The 20,577-nt window shown below is 62.7% G+C and overlaps 1 protein-coding gene across 4 annotated transcripts; it reads left to right on the top strand.

Annotated features, from left to right (window-relative positions):
• Positions 1-3,336: 3,336 nt before the first annotated feature.
• MEF2B (myocyte enhancer factor 2B) lies at positions 3,337-13,333 on the top strand. 4 transcript variants are annotated; one of them, XM_030509262.1, is made up of 9 exons: positions 3,337-3,510; positions 9,640-9,719; positions 9,915-10,118; positions 10,189-10,317; positions 10,393-10,555; positions 11,414-11,559; positions 11,733-11,844; positions 11,928-12,021; positions 12,471-13,333. In XM_030509262.1, exons 2-9 carry the CDS (start codon positions 9,666-9,668, stop codon positions 12,775-12,777), a joined length of 1,209 nt encoding a protein of 402 aa, XP_030365122.1. In that variant the 5' UTR covers positions 3,337-3,510; positions 9,640-9,665; the 3' UTR covers positions 12,778-13,333. The 4 variants fall into 4 exon arrangements, with proteins under 4 accessions (XP_030365122.1, XP_030365124.1, XP_030365125.1 ...); XM_030509264.1 differs by having other exon boundaries at positions 3,339-3,510; positions 11,931-12,021; positions 12,471-12,798; XM_030509265.1 differs by having other exon boundaries at positions 3,339-3,510; positions 11,757-11,844; positions 12,471-12,798.
• The last annotated feature ends 7,244 nt before the right edge of the window (positions 13,334-20,577 follow it).

Below are 20,577 nucleotides of genomic sequence, written 5' to 3' on the forward strand. Positions count from 1 at the left end.
GGATCCCCTCCCCGGGCAGCTCCGCCCAGCGTCCGCCCCCCGACGGGGCCGCGGGAGGCAGCTCGGACCGGCTGGGGCTTTGGATGGATGGATGGAGGGACCCGAACCGGACCGGGACGCTCCTCAGAGCGCGTCTGGGCTGGGGTGGACGGATGGAGGGATGGGCGGGTGCAGCAGCAGCAGCTCCGGACGGTGCATCCCGCTGCTCCCGTCGGCTCCCCCCGTTCCCAGGGCCGGCTTCCCTGGGAAAATCCTGGGATCAACCCCACCAACCTTAGCCCAGCCTTGGCGTGGGGACGAGGATGGTGAGAAGGAGACACGGCCGTGGCCTAAACCTGCTGCAGAGGTGCGTTCGGACTCCACCTCCAGCTGCATCACCCTCGACGGGTCAGGGGCAAGCACCCAAAACGTTCTCAGTCCAACAAGGCTGAGAAAGGACCCACGAGGTGATGCCCTGCCCCTTGTCCTTGGGGCTGGGACAAATTTCCCGTGTCATTTATAAATATCCTGGGAAGTAGAAGTGCCTTTTCCCTTGGGATCTGCCCCGCTTGGGAATCAGGGAGGATTCGAGGAGGATTAATTCAGGAAAATTCACTGTCCGCATCACCTATTACCCTGGGACAGACCCTGCGCCTTGGGAGCAGCAGGGAAACTGAGGCAGAGTTTGGAGCCCACGTCCCCAGCACAGTGATTCCTCCACCATCAGAGATGAGGGGACGTCGGGGTAGGGCCATTCCATGCACGTCCCCGGGCACCCCGCCAGCACCGCTGCCTCCTCCAGCCCGGTGTCATCAGCGCCTGGGCCTGTTCCAAGCCTGGCTGTGGGATCCGGACGGGGTGACCTTTCCGTCTGGCGCGGGAGCGCTCCCGGCTTCCCGTCCCGTCCCGCGTGGGTGGCTCCCACTGGCACCCTCCGCTCCGGCCGGAGCCGCGCGGGACATGGGCTATTTTGAAGGCTGGTGTGTTGGCCTTGGCAGGCAGCACCCGTTTGGCTCCCGGCTGGTTTCCAGCCCCGCTACATTTTTGGCTGAGGGGGATGTTGGTCCCCAGACCCGTTCCACTGGCACTTGGCTCAAAATCCCCAAACCAGCTCCCAGTGATGGTGTTTCTGTCCCTTCCCCGTTGCCAGGAGAGTGGTGGGGCTCAGTGGTGCCTTATGGGCTGTGCCACTCGGGGTGCAGGGCAGCTCGGGCTCCCCCAAACCCCAAGATTTGGGGGCTGGAAGGGCCTCAAGAGGGAGCTCAAAGCTTTCAAGCTGCTGACCTGGAGCTTGCAGGGAGCAGCCAGGCAGACCCACAGGGTCTGGGCAACCCTTGTGCCCAAAGAGGGGGTTCACTGCCATGGCTGGACACGGCTCTGAGCCAGGCCAAGCCCCTGGGCAGCCCGAGGGGAAGTGGGGGGACAGGGCAGGGTGGTCCCACACCCAGGCAGGCAAAGGGCCACCCTGAGTGTCCCCAACCCCAGCCCAGGGCAGGATGGGGCACCTAGATGCGTTGTGCCCCATTGGACTCTGTGATGCCGCTCTACCGATGCTCTCACACTTCTGCTCTCCCTCCCACCTCCTCTTCAGGATCAATTAAGATTATGAGCAGGGCTAATTAACAGGATGCTAATTGCACTCTGTAAATCATGAGCTTTAAAAGCAGCTCTAAGAAAGATGCCGTGTCCTTCCCACCAGTGCAGTCGGTATTGAAAGACTCGTCCAGAGAGTTCCCATCCCTCCAACCCCTCTTCCCAAGCTCCCAGCGCTGGGACTGGGCCCCCGGTGTGGCTGGGATGGAAGGACATGTCTCTACCATGGCACTGGTGTGGGAGCTGATTTCCAGTGAGGCCTTGGTAACCCCGTTCCCACCTGCTGCCCTGGCAGCTCCACACACGTAATGGGAGCTTGGGAATTGCATCAGTTCCCCCATCGCTGCTGTAAACACGGGTGCTCCCGGCGGGAACCTCGCACCGAGTGGCTCCTGGACAGCTCTTCACTGCCCGACCATGGCCAGAGGGAGCAGGACCCCTGGCGCAGCCACCCGCCAAGGCACCCACACAAGGACAGGAGATGAGCAGGGGTATGAATTGGGCGTTGCCTTCTCCGGGGTGGATTTTGGGGTCAGGTTTGGATTTGGACCCAGAGCCGGGGCACATCAGCATCCCTTGAGTTCAGGTTCTGCTTCCCCCAGGGAAAACCACCTTCCGTGGGTCTGTCACTGTGTGACAGAGCAGCATCTGCCTCCCTTCGCTCTGCAGAGTCCACCTCAGGCCGTACTCATGGGCTTCAAGCTACAGGATCCACAGCCACCTGCATCCTCTGGTCCCTGCTTGAGATGCTCCAATGCAGAGCTGGTTCCCACCGCCTTCCCCCAGGGCTGGGAATGGGGATGATGCCAGGGAATCCCAGTGCTGGATTGTCCCAGGTGCCACCAGGGCCTGTCCCCCCTCTCTCAGTGCCAGGACACGGCGGTGTTTGGGTTTGCTGCTGCAGGCATTGAGCTGGGGCCGGTCACCAGCAGCGTGAGCTCTGTGTCCCCAGCACTTCCTCACTGCCTCCCTCGGGTTATGTCACTGTGGTTTGGTGGCTCCCGTGCAGCGTTCCAGGGCCACTCGCTGCAGGGTGGCCTCACTGGTGGCACGGGGACGGGCTGGGGGCAGGAGCAAGGGGCAGGCACCCGGGCAGGTCACTTCTTTTAGAACAGTGAGATATAAAACCAAGAGGGAGGGAGTTGGAGGTTTCCTTTTGGAGCGGCGAGGCGAGGGGGGGTGGGTGTGTGTTGTCGAGCTGATGAGGTTTCTTTGGCTGTGGTTTTGCTGAGCCCTCGGGGGCGCTGGGGACCGGGACCCCCAACCCTGTGGCCAAAGGGGGTGAGGGGGTCACCTGAAACCAAGGTAGGGGGATCTGGCATGGGACAAACGCAGAGCCTGGCTCTGAACCTGCGCCCAGGGCTCCCCATCTCAGCCCGAGCCTGAACCGCCCCGCGAGGGCACAGCACCCCCCCGGAACCCCCAAACTTCACCCCATCCCAGCCCCCCAAATTCCCACAAACTCATCCATGCCTCCCCCTGCTAAATCCCCATCCCAGTCCCCAGTTCCCAGCGTCTCATCCCTTCCCATCCCCACCACCTCACCCCACTCCAGCCCCTCAAAGACCCCCTTAATCGCCCCCCGCTTTCCCCCGAACCTTCCCCTCCGCCCCGCCCCAATTCCCGGCAGAGGCGGGGCTATGCAAATCACCCCTGCGGCGGCCGCCAATGGGGAGTGAGCCCGGCTGCGTTATGCAAATCTTCCGGCGGGATGGGCGGGGCTATGCAAATGTGGCCGGCGCGGCTCGGGCGGGCAGAGCGCGGCTCCGGGGACACGCGCAGGCACCGGACCGGGACCGGGACCGGGACCGGGACCCGCACCCGCACCCGCACCCGCACCCGGACCCGGACCCGACGGCGCTGGGGCCCCACCGGGGCCGGGCCGGCTCCGCGACAGCGCCGGTGGGGAGTTACCGAGGAGGAAGAGCCGGTGTCCAGGTGAGTGTCCCGGGGTGGGGAGTGGGGTCCCGGGCGCACCGAGGCGCGGCTACCCGCCGGTGCCGCCGCTACTGGGGAGACGGAGGGGGACAGCAGCCACCGATCTTCCCCCAGCCGCGTTCTTCTGCCCTGACCAGGATCCTCTCCGCGGCGGGCGGCCGCACACATCCCGCCGGCCGCCCCGTCGGGGCGCAGGGGCTGGGGGAGCGGTGCCGGCCCGGGGAGGTGCCGGTGCGGCCGGACCGGCGCCCCGCGGGCTGTTCTGGGCACGGCGGAGCCCCGTCCCCCGCCCCGCCGTCTAGGGATGGCGGGCTATAAAAAGCCTGTGGTTTGCGCCGCGCTCGGGGTTATTTTTACTCGTGTCTGTGCAGGGAGGAACGCCCGGGTTTAACCCAAAAGTGCAGCCTGGACGGCAGCCGCCCTGCCCCGGCCCCGCCGCCGCCTCCTCCCTGCCACCCCCGGGCCCGCCGAGGCTTTGGGGCGCTGGGGCTGAGCCCAGGGCGTGAGGGGAAACTGAGGCACGGCACTACCGGGCTGTTGGCTTGACGTGGAGGAAGTTGTAACGCTGCAGGGCCAGGGCCTGGTGCCACCGTGGCTTCGCTGGGGTGTCACACGGGTCTGGCAGCCACAGCACATGCTGAGCTGCATCCTGGCTCATTCCTGCTTCCGGTGGGGATGTGACCTGTCCACGGCTCTTGCCAGCGCATGGCACATCCAGCATGTCCCAGCTCATCTGTCCCCGCGGGGAGAGCAACATGGATTCTCTGCCAGATCCTCCTGCCCGCTGCAGCCGAGTCCTCATCCTTAGGGATTTACGCTTCTAATGAGAGAATGTTTCCCAGAGCTTCTGGCTCTGGAGATGGGTTCACAGGTGCTGAATTACCTGGTGGATGAGTGGGAAGGCAGGGACCTATTCCAGGGGCTCTGCTCCCTCCATCCACATCCCTTGGGACAGTGGGTACCAGTCTGGAAGGGAACGTCAGTGACCCAACCAGGGAGTCAGATCCTGGCCCTTTTCCATGCCTGGCTGCCAGCTGAACACATCACACACGGGTGATGTGCTGGGGAGCCCCATGGCAGCTTGGGGAGCAGGATTTGGGATGTAGATGCAGGCCTCAGGTTTGGTATAGGATGTCAAACACCTGAGCCTGGGTCACTGATGATATCTGGGTGCTGACACCTGGGAGAAGCATCCTAGCAGCGAGGAGGCCAGAGAGTCTGGCGTGCCACGCTGCCATGGGGATGCCCAGAAGGATAGAGGGGGAAATTAGTGTATTTAAGACCCTTGGATTTCCCTGCTCTTCACAAGAATTGCAGCAGGACTGTCAGGAGCAAACCATGTTTGTAAGCCATGACGCTCTAATGCCACAGGGATGGGCTCAGGCCAGCCATCAGCAACCTCTGGCTGCCCCCATCAAACCCTGCAGCAGCAGACAGGCATCATTTCCCGTATCAATGCCCAGCTGCAGCGTGAAGCAGCCCAGCCCTGCGGGAACAGCAAGTTTCTTCCCTTGGCTGCTGCCAGCAGCATTCCCAGCACCGAGAACAAAGGTGGTCTGAGCCTCGGACAGGGACTGTGTGTCCGTCCCTCTTCCCAAGGGCAAGAGCTGCCTCGGCTTTTGGGGACGTTTCTCTCCTTCCTCCTTCCACAGTCATTTTGGAACCGAAAAGCCTCCGCCCATCACTGCACTCCACCTGACGGCACCGGCCTGTGGCAACACCAGGCGCAGGGGGCACTTTCGGTCTGTGTCACCCCAAGCAGATGGAGCCAGGGCTGAATGGGGGCCGGGTCCCTGCAAGCTCACCCGAAGCCTGGATTTGGCTCTGGGAGAGCTCAGGGCACTGCCATGGCCAGGCCACATGCTGCGACGGGGATAGATAAATGAGTTATAGCTGGGGGTGATGCTTGTGAGATGAGGGAAGGTGGTTACCCTTGTCCTCAGCACCTGAGGTGCCCTCACTGCCTGCAGCACCCCATCTGCACTGAGCTCTCCTTTCCCCTGCTTCCCAGCAGGCTCCTCCTGCCTCCCCTGCTCCCCAGCTCTGGTTTGTACTGGTTAGCTGTTTAAACAACCTATAAAAAGCAGAAGGGCCTGTCAGCCCCCGGCAGAAACCCTGCTCAACTTTGACTTTTCCCTGCTCCGGGCTCGGGATGCTGCTCACACCACGAGATCCCAGCTCTGCTGTTCCCTGGGGACCAGTGAGAGCCATAGCCATGCCCCCAGTTTGGAGCAGGACAGCACCAGCCAGGATGGATGCGGCCCACGGTGGACCCAGCACCACGTGTCCATCCACAATGGATGGTCCTTAAAGCCCTGTTTCAAGCCCGTTGCCCTCCTGGTCCCAGTGATGCAGCATCTGGCCTGTCCTCCCCTGGGATTTCACTGCTCCTGGCTCAGATTTTCCCCTCCCAGCCAAGCTCACTTCTTCTCCCTGTAAAAGATGGGATGGAAACTCTTTCTCCCACTTTAATCATTGTTTTTCTCCAGAAAAATGCTTTCTGGAAGCTGCCAAATGCAAACAGTAAGTTCTTGCTGGCCGCTCTTTTCTGTCCCCATTCCTACCCAGCCACCCCCAGCTTTCAGATTTGCAACAAAAATCCCCCTAATTTGGTGAAAACAGCCTTTTTTTCCCCAGTTTGAGCACTTTGTCCCATGGGGATGGGAGAGGTGGCACTATGAAACTCTGGGAAGCCCAGAGCCCCTGGCCTGGTGGTTATTAGGGGAGCACTTGGACCCTGGAGCAGCAAAAACCCTCCCTTAATAACCCACCCACTTTGACTTCGGGATAGACCTAGTGAAATTAACATTTCTGGGATCATGCAGAGTTGGAAAGGGATGGAAAGGTGTTAAAGACAGCACCAGGACCCTCCAGTACCGCTCCAAGCATCCTGCATCGTGCTGGAGCTGCGGCATACGGAAAAACACATCGCTCTCAAGGGGTTCGCTTCCTCTCAGCTCATTAATGAGGAGCTGGGATTGGGAGTTCACCCACTCCGGTGGGATGCAAGTGACCCCTAAAGATGTGCAGCATCCGGGGGGTTCATTATAAACCCTGGGGCTGGGGGACACCTTGCTGTGGGTGCTGGCAAAGGGACAGTGGGGGCAAGGGGCTGTGCTGGGTGTGGAAGTGAGCCCGGTGCGTGTGAGTGAGCAGAGCCTGGGCTAAAGATAAGCACACGTGGGAGGAAGAGGAGGCCGGCGGGACACCAGGCAGCACCGGAGCCTCTGCCCGGCGCAGGCAGGGGAACGCATCTCCTCTCTGAAAGGCTTTGAGGGCTTGAGAGCTTTGCTGGCACTGGGGTTTGCTGGCATTGTTTGGAATGATGATGCTGAAGGGTCCTTCATCCCTCCAGCTGGGCCATGTCGTGGGTCCCCATCACTGCAATGCTCACAAGGAGCTGTTTGTGTGAGGTGGGACCCGCTGGAGGTGAATGTAATGAGAGGCTGGAGGGTTTCTCCAGGGTTTCTGGGGAGTTTCTCCAGGGCAAGCGCTCCAACCCTGCTCCCTCTCACTCAGGGGGACAGCCATGAGCCCTCTCTGGATGCCAGCTCTTTATAGGAGCCAGGCTACTCCATGAGGACAGGGCTGGATGATGCCACCGCGCTGGACCACAGGATGGAGGTGGCATCACTGTGCCCGTCACCACAGGCTGTGATAATCGCCTGCAGCCATAATGCTGCTTATCGCCTTATCACCTGGCGCAGCAATTAAAATCCAAAGTGAAATTTCCCCCTTCCCTCCCAGCCCTTAATACTCATCCATGGGGAACTGAGCGCTGGTGCCCTGCCGCACTGCGGTGGCCAAAGCACCACAACCTACGAGGCTGTAACTCATAGAGCATCCCAGCCCTGCCTGCATCCGCGCCCAGCCCTGCGCCTGTCCGGCAGGACCCCGGCACATGGCATGGTGCTGGTGGCATCAGTGGCCTGGCCACGCATGTCCCCACAGGTCCCAGGAGCAGCGGTGTCATAAGGAGCTGTGCGGGGACGCGGCTGATGAAACCGCCCCACGTGTTGCACGAGGCCTCAGATGGTTTCCCTGTGGTGAACGTGCTGCTGCTTCCTCCTGCCTCGCACCCCTGCCTGCTATTCTGGGCTGGGGCCCCTGCAGCATCGCCCCGCATGTGCTGGTACCCACCCAGAACCCTCACAGTATCACCCCAAGGGTCCTGGTACCCCCCACCAAGCACCCTGCCTGGGCAGATGTGGCTCCTCCAGGGCTCAGAGCCATGCTGATACCTGAGGTGGCTGCTGCCCGCTGTCCCCTGCCCTGGAGCAGCTCAGATGGGTGGACATGGCCAGGCTGGGGCCACGGAGGGACTTGTAAGATAAGCCCCATTGCAGGGACCATCTGCCTCCGCACTCCACATACAGCTAGAAACCAGGGTGCTGGAGCAGGGCAACAGGGTGCCATAGCATCCAAGGAGCTGGGGGTGCTGGGTCCAGCCAAGGGGGAGTGTTTTATGGCCCTGCTGTAGCTGGGGGGACTCATCCTCCTCTCCCCAGCACCCTGGAGCCTTTAAAGATGCCCCCTGGGTGAGGCTGTGCAGGGAAGCAGGTGAGCATCCCCTGACCTGTCACAAACTCAGCTGCAAGCTGGAGCCCCCCCAGGGAACAGCTCCTCTTTCTGCACCCCAAATTCCAGATCATGGCATAGGGATGGGCAGGCGAGAGCCGACCCCTCCGGGCATCCCCAGCCATACACATGGGAGTGCCCTGACACGACGCTGCAGGTGCCGCTGCCGGGATGGTCGGAGCAGCCCTGGCCCTGCACCAGCAGCAATCGTTGGGAAAACCTCTGCCTTTCCACTAGGGAATCGTTGTCTCTTTCCGGCGGGGCCGGGGTGGTCTCGGCACCCCCTGTACCTTGGTGCCGTGCGTGGGCCCCGGGACACAGGGTGGCAGCGGGGCCGTGGGAAAGGCAGCACAATTTCCTTCCATAAATTAAAATTAGTTGTGATCAGCTAAATATAGAGGCTGAGCAAGATGGTAAATGGCAACAAGGGGGAAGCGGGACAAGCTGGGGCATGGTGGGAGCAAAGGGCTGGCTGGTCCCCAACCTGCATCCCCAGGGTGCATCCCTCTGGTGGGGGAGCTGCTGCACAAGCTTGGGGGGCTCTAGAGGCACTTGAGGTCTCCAGGGAGCCACAGAACAGAGCTCCCAGCCCCACCAGCTTCCCAGCTTGGCTCTTGCGCCATGGCCATGGCTTGGGGACAGTGGGGACCGAGCTGGGCCAGGTCTGCACCCAAATTAGGTGGGTCCCATTGGGAGCATCTTGATGCCACCCATAGCTCTGCACCGGGCTGCAGTGGCACCGGGGCATTCCAGAGGGGTTTTGGGGTGACTGGTCCTGGGGGACAACAAGAGGAGCGAGAATTGGGTCCCTGTGGCAGCAAGGGAGGCGTCGGATAGGGGGGTATCACAGCACAGTGCTGGGCTGCAATGGGTGCTGGCACCCTGCAACCAGGGTGGGATGTGGGGTCTCCCAACCCCTCATCCTTCCCGCTGCTGGCTCACGTGGCCTGAAGAGGTGGGTGGTTTCGCTTTGCTGTCTCCTCGTACAGCCACTTCCTGACCTGCGAATGGCGGAGGCCAAATTTAGTCTGAAAACCCCAAATTTGAGCCTAAAAATAGCCCTTTTGTTTTATAGACCCTCCCCACAGCCAGCCCAGCCTCCCTTATAACCGCCCTCCCCATCCCACGGCCTGCCGTGAGCAGCATCAGTGCATGGGGTGAGCTCGGAGCAGCCCCCACGGCTTCGGGCGGGGGATTGGGGATGCAAAGGCTGATCCCATGCTCCCGCCAAGGGACTTGGCATCGCAGCACCGTGGCATTCCGGCCAGCACGGGCAGGTCCCCGGGGCCGGTGTGTGGGGTGGTGGAGCCGGGGCGGTGGAACCGCCTGGGCAGAGCTATCGGGTTTTTCCTCCTTTTGCCCAGCAGAATTTCCTAATTTTTTGTATTTTTTAACATTTTCAGTTGTTGCTGGACCACAAAAAAGCCAAAATTTCCTCTGAAAACTCCTTTTTTTCCCAGCAAAACCCGTTTTTGGTGGCTGGAGGGGTGAGGAGACATGAGCGGTGGCCCCTGGCTGCTCGGGCTCAAGGGGCTTCTTGCTCTTTTCCAGCCCTCCCTGGAGTGCAGGAAGTGAAAATGGGCCGGAAAAAGATCCAGATCAGTCGGATATTGGATCAGCGGAACCGGCAGGTAGGAGCTGCGTGGCAACGAGTGGGGATGAGGGGGACAGGAAGCCACGAGGCCATGGAGGGAGGCAACGCCACTCAGCTCCCATCAGTGTTGGGTCCTCCAGAGGTGGAAGGGATTTGGGGAGCCACGAGAAGGGTTTGGGGCCGCATCCGGTGGTCCTGAGCACAGCATCCCATCCCCTTCCCTGCTCCGCAGGTGACCTTCACCAAGCGGAAGTTTGGGCTGATGAAGAAGGCGTATGAGCTGAGCGTGCTGTGCGACTGCGAGATCGCCCTCATCATCTTCAACAGCACCAACCGCCTCTTCCAGTACGCCAGCACCGACATGGACAAGGTGCTGCTCAAGTACACAGAGTACAGCGAGCCCCACGAGAGCCGCACCAACAGCGACATCCTCGAGGTAGCAGCAGGGGGCAGCTGGGGAGTCGGGGGGGGGCACAGGGCCCTGCTCACCACCCCGCTCCCCGCAGACACTGAAGCGCAAAGGGCTGGGGCTGGAGAGCCATGAGCTGGAGGTGGACGAGGGGCTGGATCCCGGGGAGAAGGCGCGAAGGCTGAGCGAGGGCATGGACTTGTCGGTGGCACGACCCAGGTTTTATGTGAGTCGCTGCTGTCCCCAAGGTCCCCAAGGTCCCCATCCCCTCCCTGCCCCTGACCTCTGCTTCGCCCTGCAGAGCCCAGCACCTCTGCCTGAGGCCGCCTATGGCAGCTCCCCACCAGCCACCAGCACGTCCCTGAGCAGCACCAGCACGTCCCCGCAGGGCCAGGGCCGCCCGCCCGCCTTCAAACCAGCACCACCGAAGCCACCAGGACGCTCCCCAGGGCCATTGCCCCCAGGTAGGCTCAGATCCATCACCCAGGGATGCTGCAGGGAGAAAGACATTGCCATGGGCACCCCGTCCCCACCGTGGGCACCACATCCCCACCATGGGCACCGTGTCATCGCCAGCCCCATGGGGATTTTCCCATCCAGGCACCACATGCAAAGCTCCTCTTACAGCATCTCCTGGGGACTTACCAGGAGCGGGGCTGCGGTGGGTGTGTGGGCAGGGAGCTGTGGAAACACCGGCCCCTGCCTCCCTCCAGATGCTTCCTGCATCCCACCGGCACCCAGCACCCTGCAGCCTGCAGCCTCCCGTGTGGTAGGGCTCAGAGACAGCATGAGGGGCTCATTCTGCCCAGGGGATGGCACCGGACCAGGTGGTGACAGGGACATGGGTGCCTCCAGGGCCATGCAGCAGAAGAGCAGCCAGAAAAAGATGCTGGAGCTTGACCAGCAGAACCCCCCGGGTGGGTGCGAGGTGGTATGAGGGGATCTGGGTGATATTCTCAGCATGAAGCATCCCCATCTCCGTGGGGACAGCGTGGTGGCCTAAGGCTGACATCCCCATGCTGGAGGCACCCATTCTGGAGGCTGCTCCATGGGGAGCTGGGTGCTCCGTGGGGAGCTGGGTGCTCCCTGCAGCAGGGTCCAGCCAGGGGTGTCTGCAGGCTGCTGTAGCCCCAGGGCTGGACCCAGCCACCGTTTCCACTTGCAGCGTGTGGCCACTGCGGTGCCGTAGCTCAGGAAGTGGGTTTGCCGGAGTGCGGCACCGTGCAGGCACGCAAGGCAGTGAGGGCACCAGGGCCACAGCCATGGGGACCCCACATCCCTCGGGGTCACCCCATGCATCCTCCTATCCCTCTGTCCATCAGGTATCGGCTACCCCCTCTTCCCTGCTGGCAGCCTGAACCGGGCCCTGGCCACCAAGACTCCCCCCCCGTTGTACCTGGGGGCCGAAGGCCGGTGCGGGGAATCCCACAGCAGCTTGGTGAGCAGCCGGAGCAGTGGCACCTCCACGGTGAGTGCCATGGGGGGGACACCAGCTCTGTGGTACCTGCTGCCTGGGCTGCCACGTGGGCACAGTGTGGCCCCACCACTGGGAAGGAGGTTGGGAAGGAGTGATGCTGCATTATAGGTTCCCCAAGGGGCTGGCAGCACGAAGCTTCATGTGGGGCACCCGCTTTCCCACAGCGACCACTGTACCCTGCTCTGCAGACCCTGAGCCCTGTGCTCACCCCAGGCAGCTCCAGCATCCCAAGCCACGGCCTCACCAGTTTCCCCTTCCTCACCCCAGCCCAAGCAGGTAAGTCCTGGCCCCTCAGCCCCAGGACAGCGCGGCCCCCCCCCCGGTAGACCCCCCCTGCTCACTCTTGGCCTCCTGCTCAGCAGAGTTTGGGGCTGGGGAGGCCCCACCACCCTCCGGTTTCCTGCAGCCTGGCCCCACAGCATGGCAGCACCCACGGGACATGGCAGCACTGGGGTAAGGATGGGGGACAGCCACAGGGTGGGAGACATGGGTTGGGGACGAATCTGTTCATGGGGAGCTGCTGCACCCATGAGTACCACCTCCCAGCCATGGGTGATGCCAGCACCCAAGGCACAGCCCCTTCTCCCACCATGCTGGGGTCTGTCCAGCTTCACCTCAAAACTGGGGCAGATGGGGTCACCCCAGGAACCCCACCACCCGCCACTGTTGGCAGAGCCTATTTCCAACTGGATTTTCCCAGGGGGCCGGGTCCCCATGTCCCTCCCAGTCACACACTGGGCTCCCAGTAGTGCCCGGCTGGGCAGAGCTGGTACGTGAGGTGAGTTTAGGGGTTCTCAGCCCCTGGAGGGAGAACAAGACGGGGAGCTCGGCCTCTCCCCACCCCGCACACCTCGGCAGGGGTTGCAGGGGGACCCGGCCTCACTCCTCCTCCCCTTACCCAGGGTCAGCAGCCGGATTGTCCCTGCTGAAGAGCCGGCCCCCGGCGCCTCCCCGCAGCACCAAGCCATCAGCATCAAGTCAGAGCGGGTCTCCCCGGGGCTGGGCTGCCCCTCGGGCACCCCGCAGCCCCCCCCCGCCAGCCTGGCCTCCCTGAGCGAAGCCTCCCGAGGCCCCGGAGACCACCAGCCACGGGACGACTATGCCAAGGGGTACCCGTACCCCCTGGGCCCCCCCCGGCCGCTGCCCGAGGAGCAGAGGGTCCCCATCCCCATGCGGCGAGCACAGGCCATGGACACTTGGCAGAGATAGCGAGGCCGACGGGGTGCAGGGGAGGGGGCTGAGCCTGGGGGGGGAGCTCCCCACTTCATCCCCATCCTCAGACCCCCAGGAAGCCCTTTGCAGTGCTGCCGGGGGGGTCAGCGGTGCTTCAGGGCTTCCCGTGGGGTTTCATCCACCACCTAGGGGCTGCAGCTCCCAGCAAACCCCTTCCCCACCCCCGTGCCCCCCACAGGCCGCTGAGACCCCCCTTTCTGCAGCTCTGACCCCTCGCAGCCCTCTGCGAGGCCAGGACCCCGGGGGCGAGGAGCGCTGCCCCGGTCCCCTGTCCGGTGCCGGACACAGTGCATCCCTGCCGGTCCGTCTGTCCCTGCGCCAGCGAGTGGGAATGCCTGCGAAGTGCCACGGGGTGGCAGCAGGACTGAGAGCACCGGCAGCGGGTCCAACCCTGCACCCCCCCGGCCCAATCCTCCCCGCAGTGAGGCGGGAGGGAGGGAGGGATGGAGGCAGCCGGGGTGGTGGGTGCCGAACTCCAGCCCAGGGGCTCTTTTCTATTTATTATCTTCTCACCAATAAAGAACTGGGGGTCTCGGGGTGTCTGGTGTGAGCTTCTTGGGGCCAGGAAGCAGGCTAATGAGGTACCAGGTAATTACTGTCCCCAAGGCAAGAAGTGCCCCATGCTCTAACCCACTTCGGCTGAGCGTTGCTGTCTCCCGTGTCCCACCACCACCTCTCCACAGTCACCAACTAACAACGTGGGTGACAGCCAGGTCACCCCCAGCTCTAGCCAGGTCCCTGGGGCCCAGCCATGCCGTGCTCACCCCTCAGCTCCCTGGGACACCCCGAAAAGCTGCTCATTGGCTCTCAGTGATACTGCCTGATGCTGGAAGCGGGTGTGAGTAGGAGGAAAAACCCTTTATGTGCCCTTAAGGTGGACATCAGTGGTGGGTTATGTGGGGAGGGACCAGCCCCCCTGAGCTGTGTCTCTTACAGCTCAGGGCTGGGCTGGGGCCAGGGCTTTGGGGCTCTCTGTGTGTGGGGAGCATCCCCTGGGGCCTGTGGTGCACTGGCCATGGTCATGGCCATGGCCACACTGCTGAGAGGACGAGGAGGAGGGGGCCAGGCTTTGGCAGTGCCCATCGTCCCCTGGTTTTGGGGGGATGTGGGTCCACCCTAGCGCTGTGTGGGCACCCACAGGTTCAGATTGAGTGGGGATGGGGGGGTTCCTCTGCACCAGCCACTCTCCAGCGCTGAACTGGGCCCCTTCCTGCGGGGGGATTACTGGTGGCCAAGCCGTGAGATTAAAACATGGGCGGGAGATTAATCCTGGGAAGAGTTTGCCCCGTTTAATAGAGCGACATAAATACCAGCTGAGATTAGGGACTGTGTGGAGCCCCGGCAGCCCAGGGCTGGATCCAGCCTCAGCCCAGGTCCTCCCCCCGGCTGGCGGGTCCCCTCCTAGGCCACCCTTGGGGTTGGGAAGTGGCTTCTGCATGGAAAGAGGAGGTGAGACACCCGGTGAAAGTGTGGGGGCTGGGGTAAGAGACACTGATTGAATAGCAATGACTGCATGATTTATGGTTTGCATTATTGCATGGCTCATTTGAATATATGCTAATAAGGCTTTTCTCCTCGTTTTGTTTGTGAGATTTAGATTTGCTATGGCAACCCGCTGGCATGGAAGGAGCGCCAGGAAATGTCAGGGCGAGGTGAGCCCCGGAGAGGGGTTGGGGCTGCCGGGGACACTCACCGCATCCCACCGCGGGGACACGGGGACGGCTGGAGGGACCCTGGGGGCAGCGGCAGGAGACCCGGGAGCAGACTGGAGACATTCACCCCCCCCCAGCTGCCTGCAGGTCCAGTAACATCCCATTGTGACAGGCCCTCAACGGGGGTGGGGGGTGCCCTGCAGTGCCCCCTGCTCTGCTTTGCTTTTGTAGGGAGGTCCCTCTGCCCCCAGCCTCATCCCCTGTCTACATGCGGATCATCCCTCCAGGGCAGCAAAGGTGGGGTGCCCCATTGCACTGCACCCAAAGCTGGCACCCAGTTTTGTTGCGGGGTGGGGTCAGCGCTCAGGGTGACACTGGGAAGAGAGAGAGTGTTCGCTCTGTGTTGCCCACCCATGCATCTACGGGGTCCTCATCCAAGGTGTAGGGGTCCGGGCCATCTCCCCACGTCTGTTTCACAGTGTCCCCTTCCCAGCTGGGCGGGGCTGCCCCAGTAAAGCCCAGTTACCTGCAGGCCCAGCATGGCGGGGAGCTGTGCTGCTCGGGGAGGGTGCTGGGCTCCAGCTCTCGGGGCTGCAGAGCCTGCGGGGCTTTGTCTCCTGGCCGGTGCCGGTATGTCTCCCGATGTCTGTGCTGTCGGGGGCTCTGCACCGCGATTTGGGGACTATGGACTTTGCAGTGAGGGTGCTCCCTTGCTGGGGAACAGGCGGATGGGTTGGTTTGGGGGGTACCATCCCCTCCCCAGAGTCGTAGGGGAGCAGCGCCCTGTCATCAGCAGCCCGGGGAGGGTGGGAGCTGATAGTCCGTGGTGCTACCTAGAGGACATCCCGCGTGGTGATGGGGTCCCCCTGCTGTCCCCCTCCAGGCGGCCTCGGGCCTGTCCCGGGCTGCTGGAGCCGGAGTAGGTTCGTCCCCTCGGAGCACCATGGAGCAGCCCCGGGAGGGTGGGCAGGGCCGAGGCCGCTCCGGGCTGTCGCGGTGGCCTCGGGGCTGGGAGCTCCCACCGAGGGTCGGCCTCTTCTCCCGGGATACCCGGAGGCGTTTCACACCTTGTAATGGGGCGGGAACGAGCCCCGGGCTGGAGGCGAGCGAGCACGGCCCCGGCCCTGAGGGGACGGGAGTGCCCGACTCCTTCTCGCCTCCCTGCCGCAGCAAACCGGGGCCGAGCCGGGCAGCGGGGGCTGCGTCCCCCAGTGTATCCTCCCCCAAACACCCACTTTGTTGTTTTGCAAAAGCCTTGAAATATTCATAGCGCTGCGCCGAGCGCCTCTTAATGAATTTTTGATCAAAACGGTATCAGGGAGCCAAAATACACCGCCTCCCCCCCCCAGCCCCCGCCGTGGAGGAAGGGGGACCAGCCTTGCCGATACCGGGGGTCTGAAGGAGCCGGGTCCGACCCCAGTACCTTTTACCCGGGGAGGCCCCGGCGGCGGGATGGGCAGCATGAATTTGGGGTGTCCAAAGTGCAGGCCCGGCCTCCTGCTGCACTCGGGGTCGGCAGGGGCCGGCCGGGCCACCGTGAAGCCCCAGTTGGACGGGAAGGGCGATGGGCGGCCGGGACAGCGCGTCTCGGCACCCCCCAGCCCCGCCGGGAGAAATATTCGTTGAGGAGGAAATGCATAAACGGAGCTCGTTAAGGTAGAGCACGGAGCCGGCGGCCGCCCCGGCAGCGCCGGGCCGGGGGCTGCCCATACCGCCGCAGGCAGTGCTGGTGGGGAGCACCGGGGTGGCACCGGGCACAGGCCCGGTCCCGGCCCCGGCCCCGCTCAGCGGATTGGTGTCTGCGGGGGTCCCCGTCCCGCCCTGGGCCGCATGTGGGGCGCAAACCCCGCGCGAAGCCGCTTTTGCAGCCAGCGATTTTTAACGCGCTCCGAAAATCTCGTTGCAGCGGAGAAGGGGGGCTGGGGGCCTCCGTTCTCGGCCACTTCGGACCTTGGCGGTGTAAACACGGGGGGGGATGGGGTTTTGATTAAATTTAAAAATTAACCGGTTTATGCTTAATTTCCACGGACTAATCCCGCATCGGCCGCGAGCGGGTGGCGCCCGCCGCCGCCTCTGCCCCACCCCCGAGGCTGGGGGGAAGGCAAGAGGACCCCCCTCAACCCCTTCCCCTCGGCTCCGGGTCTAGCCCCGCTCCCCCCCCAAACCCTGTGGGGTACCCCGAGCCCTGACGGTCCCCGGGTGGGGTCCGGATCCGGCCCTGCCTCCCGCTGCCCGTGAGGGGCCGCAGCCGCCGGGTCACCGGGATTATTATTATTATTATAATATATATTTTATTCCTTTTTATATAATAAAATTCCCGTTATTTTTAGGTTCTGCTGCCAGAGCCGCCCCCGCCCCGCGCCCCGCCCCCCCGCCCCAGCCCGGTGCATTCCCCCCAGCGCAGGGCTAACCTATCCTGCTCCCGACGCGAGGACGTCATTCCTTACGTAGGAAAATATGGAGAAAGCAAAGGGAAAAAAAAAAAAAAAAAGGGAAAAAAACCCCACATCGCATTTTCCCTCCTCTCTCCCATCTCCATTTCCAAAAGGGACAAAATGGATGTTTGGGCGGAATCCGCCTTTCCCCCTCTCCATGCCCGGCGGCGGCGGGTCGGGACTGCCCGGGCCCGGTCGGGGGGCTCCCGGCGTTGAAGCCCCGTGCAGACGTTATCTGTTTAACCCCACGTAAAGGCAACGTGATCGCGGGGGGCTCCGCTTCCCCCAGCCCTGGCAGTCCTCTCCGGGAGCCGCAGCCCCGGCTCCGCCGCGCTCCGCATCGCCTGGATGTCCCCGGGCTCCGCGTCCTGTCCGCTGCCGGTGCCGAGTCCCCCCAGCCCCCGCCCCGGAGGCTGCCGGTGTCCCGGCGGCTCCCGGCTCCCGCTGTCGCTAAGTCATTAATGGATGCAGATGTGCGGAGGGAGGTAAATAATCCCCCCCCACTCCCCTCCTTTTGTCGCTGGTTTTCCCTTTCCCTGCCCCGCACTGAACTCCCTGGGCCGGGGCAGCGGGCAGGAGCAGGCAGGAGCGGGCAGGAGCGGGCGGCTGCCGGTGCTGCCTGCCGGAGGGGCAGAGCTATGAGGGAACCGGCAGCAGCGCCGCTCCCCGCTCCCCCTCCTGCTTCTCCCAACTTGGAGGAAGTCTGCGAGGGGGGACCCCGCTCCTCTCCCCCCCGGCCTATTATTTTGGGGGGGTGGTGTGTGTGCTTTTTGCCTTCCCCCCCTCATCCTCTCCGGATTAGGGGCTGCGGGTCCCTGCAGCCCGGTGAGAGTGTAGGATGGGGGGCGAAGTGGCGGGGGGGGACGAGGCGTGGAAAGCTGCCCTCCCTCCGGCTCCCGCAGCGCCGGGAACAATGGCCACGGGCTCCGTGGGGACAATGCCCGGCGGAGCCGAGCTGCTTGGGTTGCAGGACACGTCCACCACCGCCTCGGCCACCCCGGGCCCCGGCCCCCCGCTCCCCCGGGGCAGGCACCCCCCGCTCCCCCGAGGCTGTGGGAAAACGCGTGGCCAGGGATGGGGACGGGAACGGGAACGGGGATGGGAGGGGTGTGGGGGGACACCAAACTTAGGGAAAAGTGTCCCCCACGCACCTCGGGGTCCGTCTCTGTCTCCTCCCGGCTTTGGGCACCCCCCACCCCGTCGAACCCGGCGGTTCCCTCTTGCCCATTCCGGCTCTTGCCGCAAACTCCAACCGGGTGCTCCCGACCGGGGATCAACAGGTCGATACCGGCCGGTCCCCAGGTGCGCGCTCCTCCTTCCCCCCCCCCCCCGGCCCCTCTTTTCCCAACCCTCCATCACTCTCTCTCCCCTTCCCCCCCCCCTCATTATTCCCGTTATCCCGGGGCAGCCTCCGTGCCCAAACGCCGGCATGTGCGAGGCAAACAGAGCGCGATTGTTCCGAGCCTGGGAACGCGCGGAGGGGGCGCGGGGGCCGCCGCCCGCCGCCCCCCGCCCGGCCCCCGCTCAGCCGCGATTGTGATGGAAATAGGCCTTTCCCCGCATGCTGTTGAACTTGATGTTGACTCCTTTTCTTTGGGGTTTCACATCTCCTCGGCCACTTGTTTTGTGGGAAAATTTTCTCCCGAGCTCCGGTGTGAAATTAATTAATCGGGGCCTCTAGATGGCAATGGGACACAAAAGGGGACAGCCCGGGGAAACTCCGGCAAACTCACAAAAGACACCCCCGGGGTTTAGAGCCCTGGGCCGGTCGGACCGACTGCCCTGCCCTGCCCGGTGCCCGAGGTAAGGGGCTGCCGGAGCCAAGTTTCGGGGTGTGCAGCTATTATTATTATTAATAATAATATTTTTAGAGAAGGTTTGAGGGGGAAAAAAAGGGGGATCCGGGGGCTTGGCGGTGCTGTGTCGGGGCGGTGTGTTGTGTCGGCATCCCCTCCCGTGCCCTCCCAGCACTGCGCTGGTGCGAGGCTCTAGCCCAGGCGCCAAGAAATAAAAAGTAAATAACATTAAAATTGAAATTCCCCACCAAAGGGCCGGGGCCGGACTCGTCATTTCGGGGCAATTTGGGGTTTTTTAATATATTAATTTTCTTGGTTTATTATTATTTATTATTGAAAAGTAACTGGGGTTGTTGCTGCGCTGAAGCGCCTGGTTCTGCCAGAGCGGGCACGGCGGCATTTCACGCCAAGTCCTTTCCCGAGCAGGGCAATCTCTGCCGTGCACGGGGGGAAACCGTTTCCCCCCGGTTTGAACCGGGAAAACAGGGGTTTGATTCCCAGTCATCCTCCTCGCCCTTCATTTCGGCGGGTGCCGCATCTGTCCGTGTCCTCCGACGGGTTTAACAGCGACCGAGGGGTGTGTATGTAAATTTAAACCCAGTTTTTCTTTTGAAGCACTTTGCAGGGCAGAATCTGATTGTTTTTTAGGGAGATCAATCTTTGCAAGATTCCCCTTTGCAAAGATTCTTCTTTGGGGGAATATTTCTGCACGGGAACAGGCCAAAAATACGGGCGTCAAATCCCCTCCCGCTCTTTGTTGCCACAACACCTTTGGGTGACAGCGGCTCTAGAAAGGAAATCATTTAAATCTGTTAAATCTTTAGTTTTCGCCCACATCGATATTTCCAGCCGGGCAGGAATTCGAATGGATTGAGGTGAGGGTTTGGGGACTCCTTTTCCTCAGGGTCTCCCCCCTCCTCTCCGGTATTGGTTGAATTGAGCTGTGAAGAGATGTACAGGGGAACGAGTTGTTGTATTTTAAATGCAAATAATTCCCAGCGACAACGTTGGATCAAACGGGGGGGAAAAAAAGGAGGGGGAAGAAAAAAAAAAAAAAAAAAAGGAAAAAAAAATGGGGCGAGAAAATTAAAAGAAAAAAAGGGGAAAAAATTTCGATGGGAGGGAAAAAAGAAAAAAGCTAAAAAATCCGCTTTCGAAGGGCTCTGGACCGGGCGAGCAGCTCCGCTGCCCCGGGAGCGGCGGCGGGTGCCCGGTGCGAGGCTCCGACGCCCACGGTGAGGGGGATCTGGGTCGTCCCCCGCCCGCTAAAACCAGCAAGCCATCCAGACAGCCAGACAGCCAGAGACAGATAGACAGACACCGCGTGTGGGGCTGTCCCTCCGCGGGGGTCTCCTCTATTTCTCCGGCAGCAGAGGCCGCGTCCCGGCTCGGCCCCGGCCGGGGCTCCGGATGGGTGCTACCCCTCCACAGTGGGTGAAAGGGACGGGCTTTGGGTTACCCTGTGCCCTGCCCGCCGGCGGGACCGGCCCAGGTTGGCCGGGCAAGGGATCCACCCCCTCCGCGGCCACCTCGACGGGAAAGTTGCTCCAAGTTGGAGCGATGGCGGCGGCGGCTCCTCCTTGACTAATCTTATCTCTCTTCCCTCCCCAGGTGGGCTCGGCAGAGCGGCGCCACGGGCACCGGCATACCGGGCGAGGCGGAGGTAACGGCGGCTTCCCCATCCTCTATTCCAAAGGCAGCCCCGGGATGCGGCCGGTTCTACCGGAGGGATGCAGAGCAGGTGCGCGACCTGCAGTTAGCGGCGTTACCAGTAACGGTGGGAAGTTACCGGGCTGGCGGGGAGCGGCATACCGCGGCATCCCTCGGGGCGATGGGAGAGCGGGGCCGGCATCGGCCGGGATACCCGGGCTCCGGTTCTCCTGTGAGAACCGG

This window comes from Strigops habroptila, chromosome 20 (genome assembly GCF_004027225.2).
Source record: "Strigops habroptila isolate Jane chromosome 20, bStrHab1.2.pri, whole genome shotgun sequence".
NCBI lineage: Eukaryota > Metazoa > Chordata > Aves > Psittaciformes > Psittacidae > Strigops > Strigops habroptila.

What these genes read in the sequence shown, in the direction of transcription:
- MEF2B (XM_030509262.1), top strand. Translation starts at nt 9,666, where the DNA reads ATGGGCCGGAAAAAGATCCAGATCAGTCGGATATTGGATCAGCGGAAC. An exon ending in CCCAGGGCCATTGCCCCCAG is followed by an intron (nt 10,556 to 11,413) that starts GTAGGCTCAGAT and finishes TCTGTCCATCAG; the next exon opens with GTATCGGCTACCCCCTCTTC. An exon ending in GGAGCAGTGGCACCTCCACG is followed by an intron (nt 11,560 to 11,732) that starts GTGAGTGCCATG and finishes GCTTTCCCACAG; the next exon opens with CGACCACTGTACCCTGCTCT.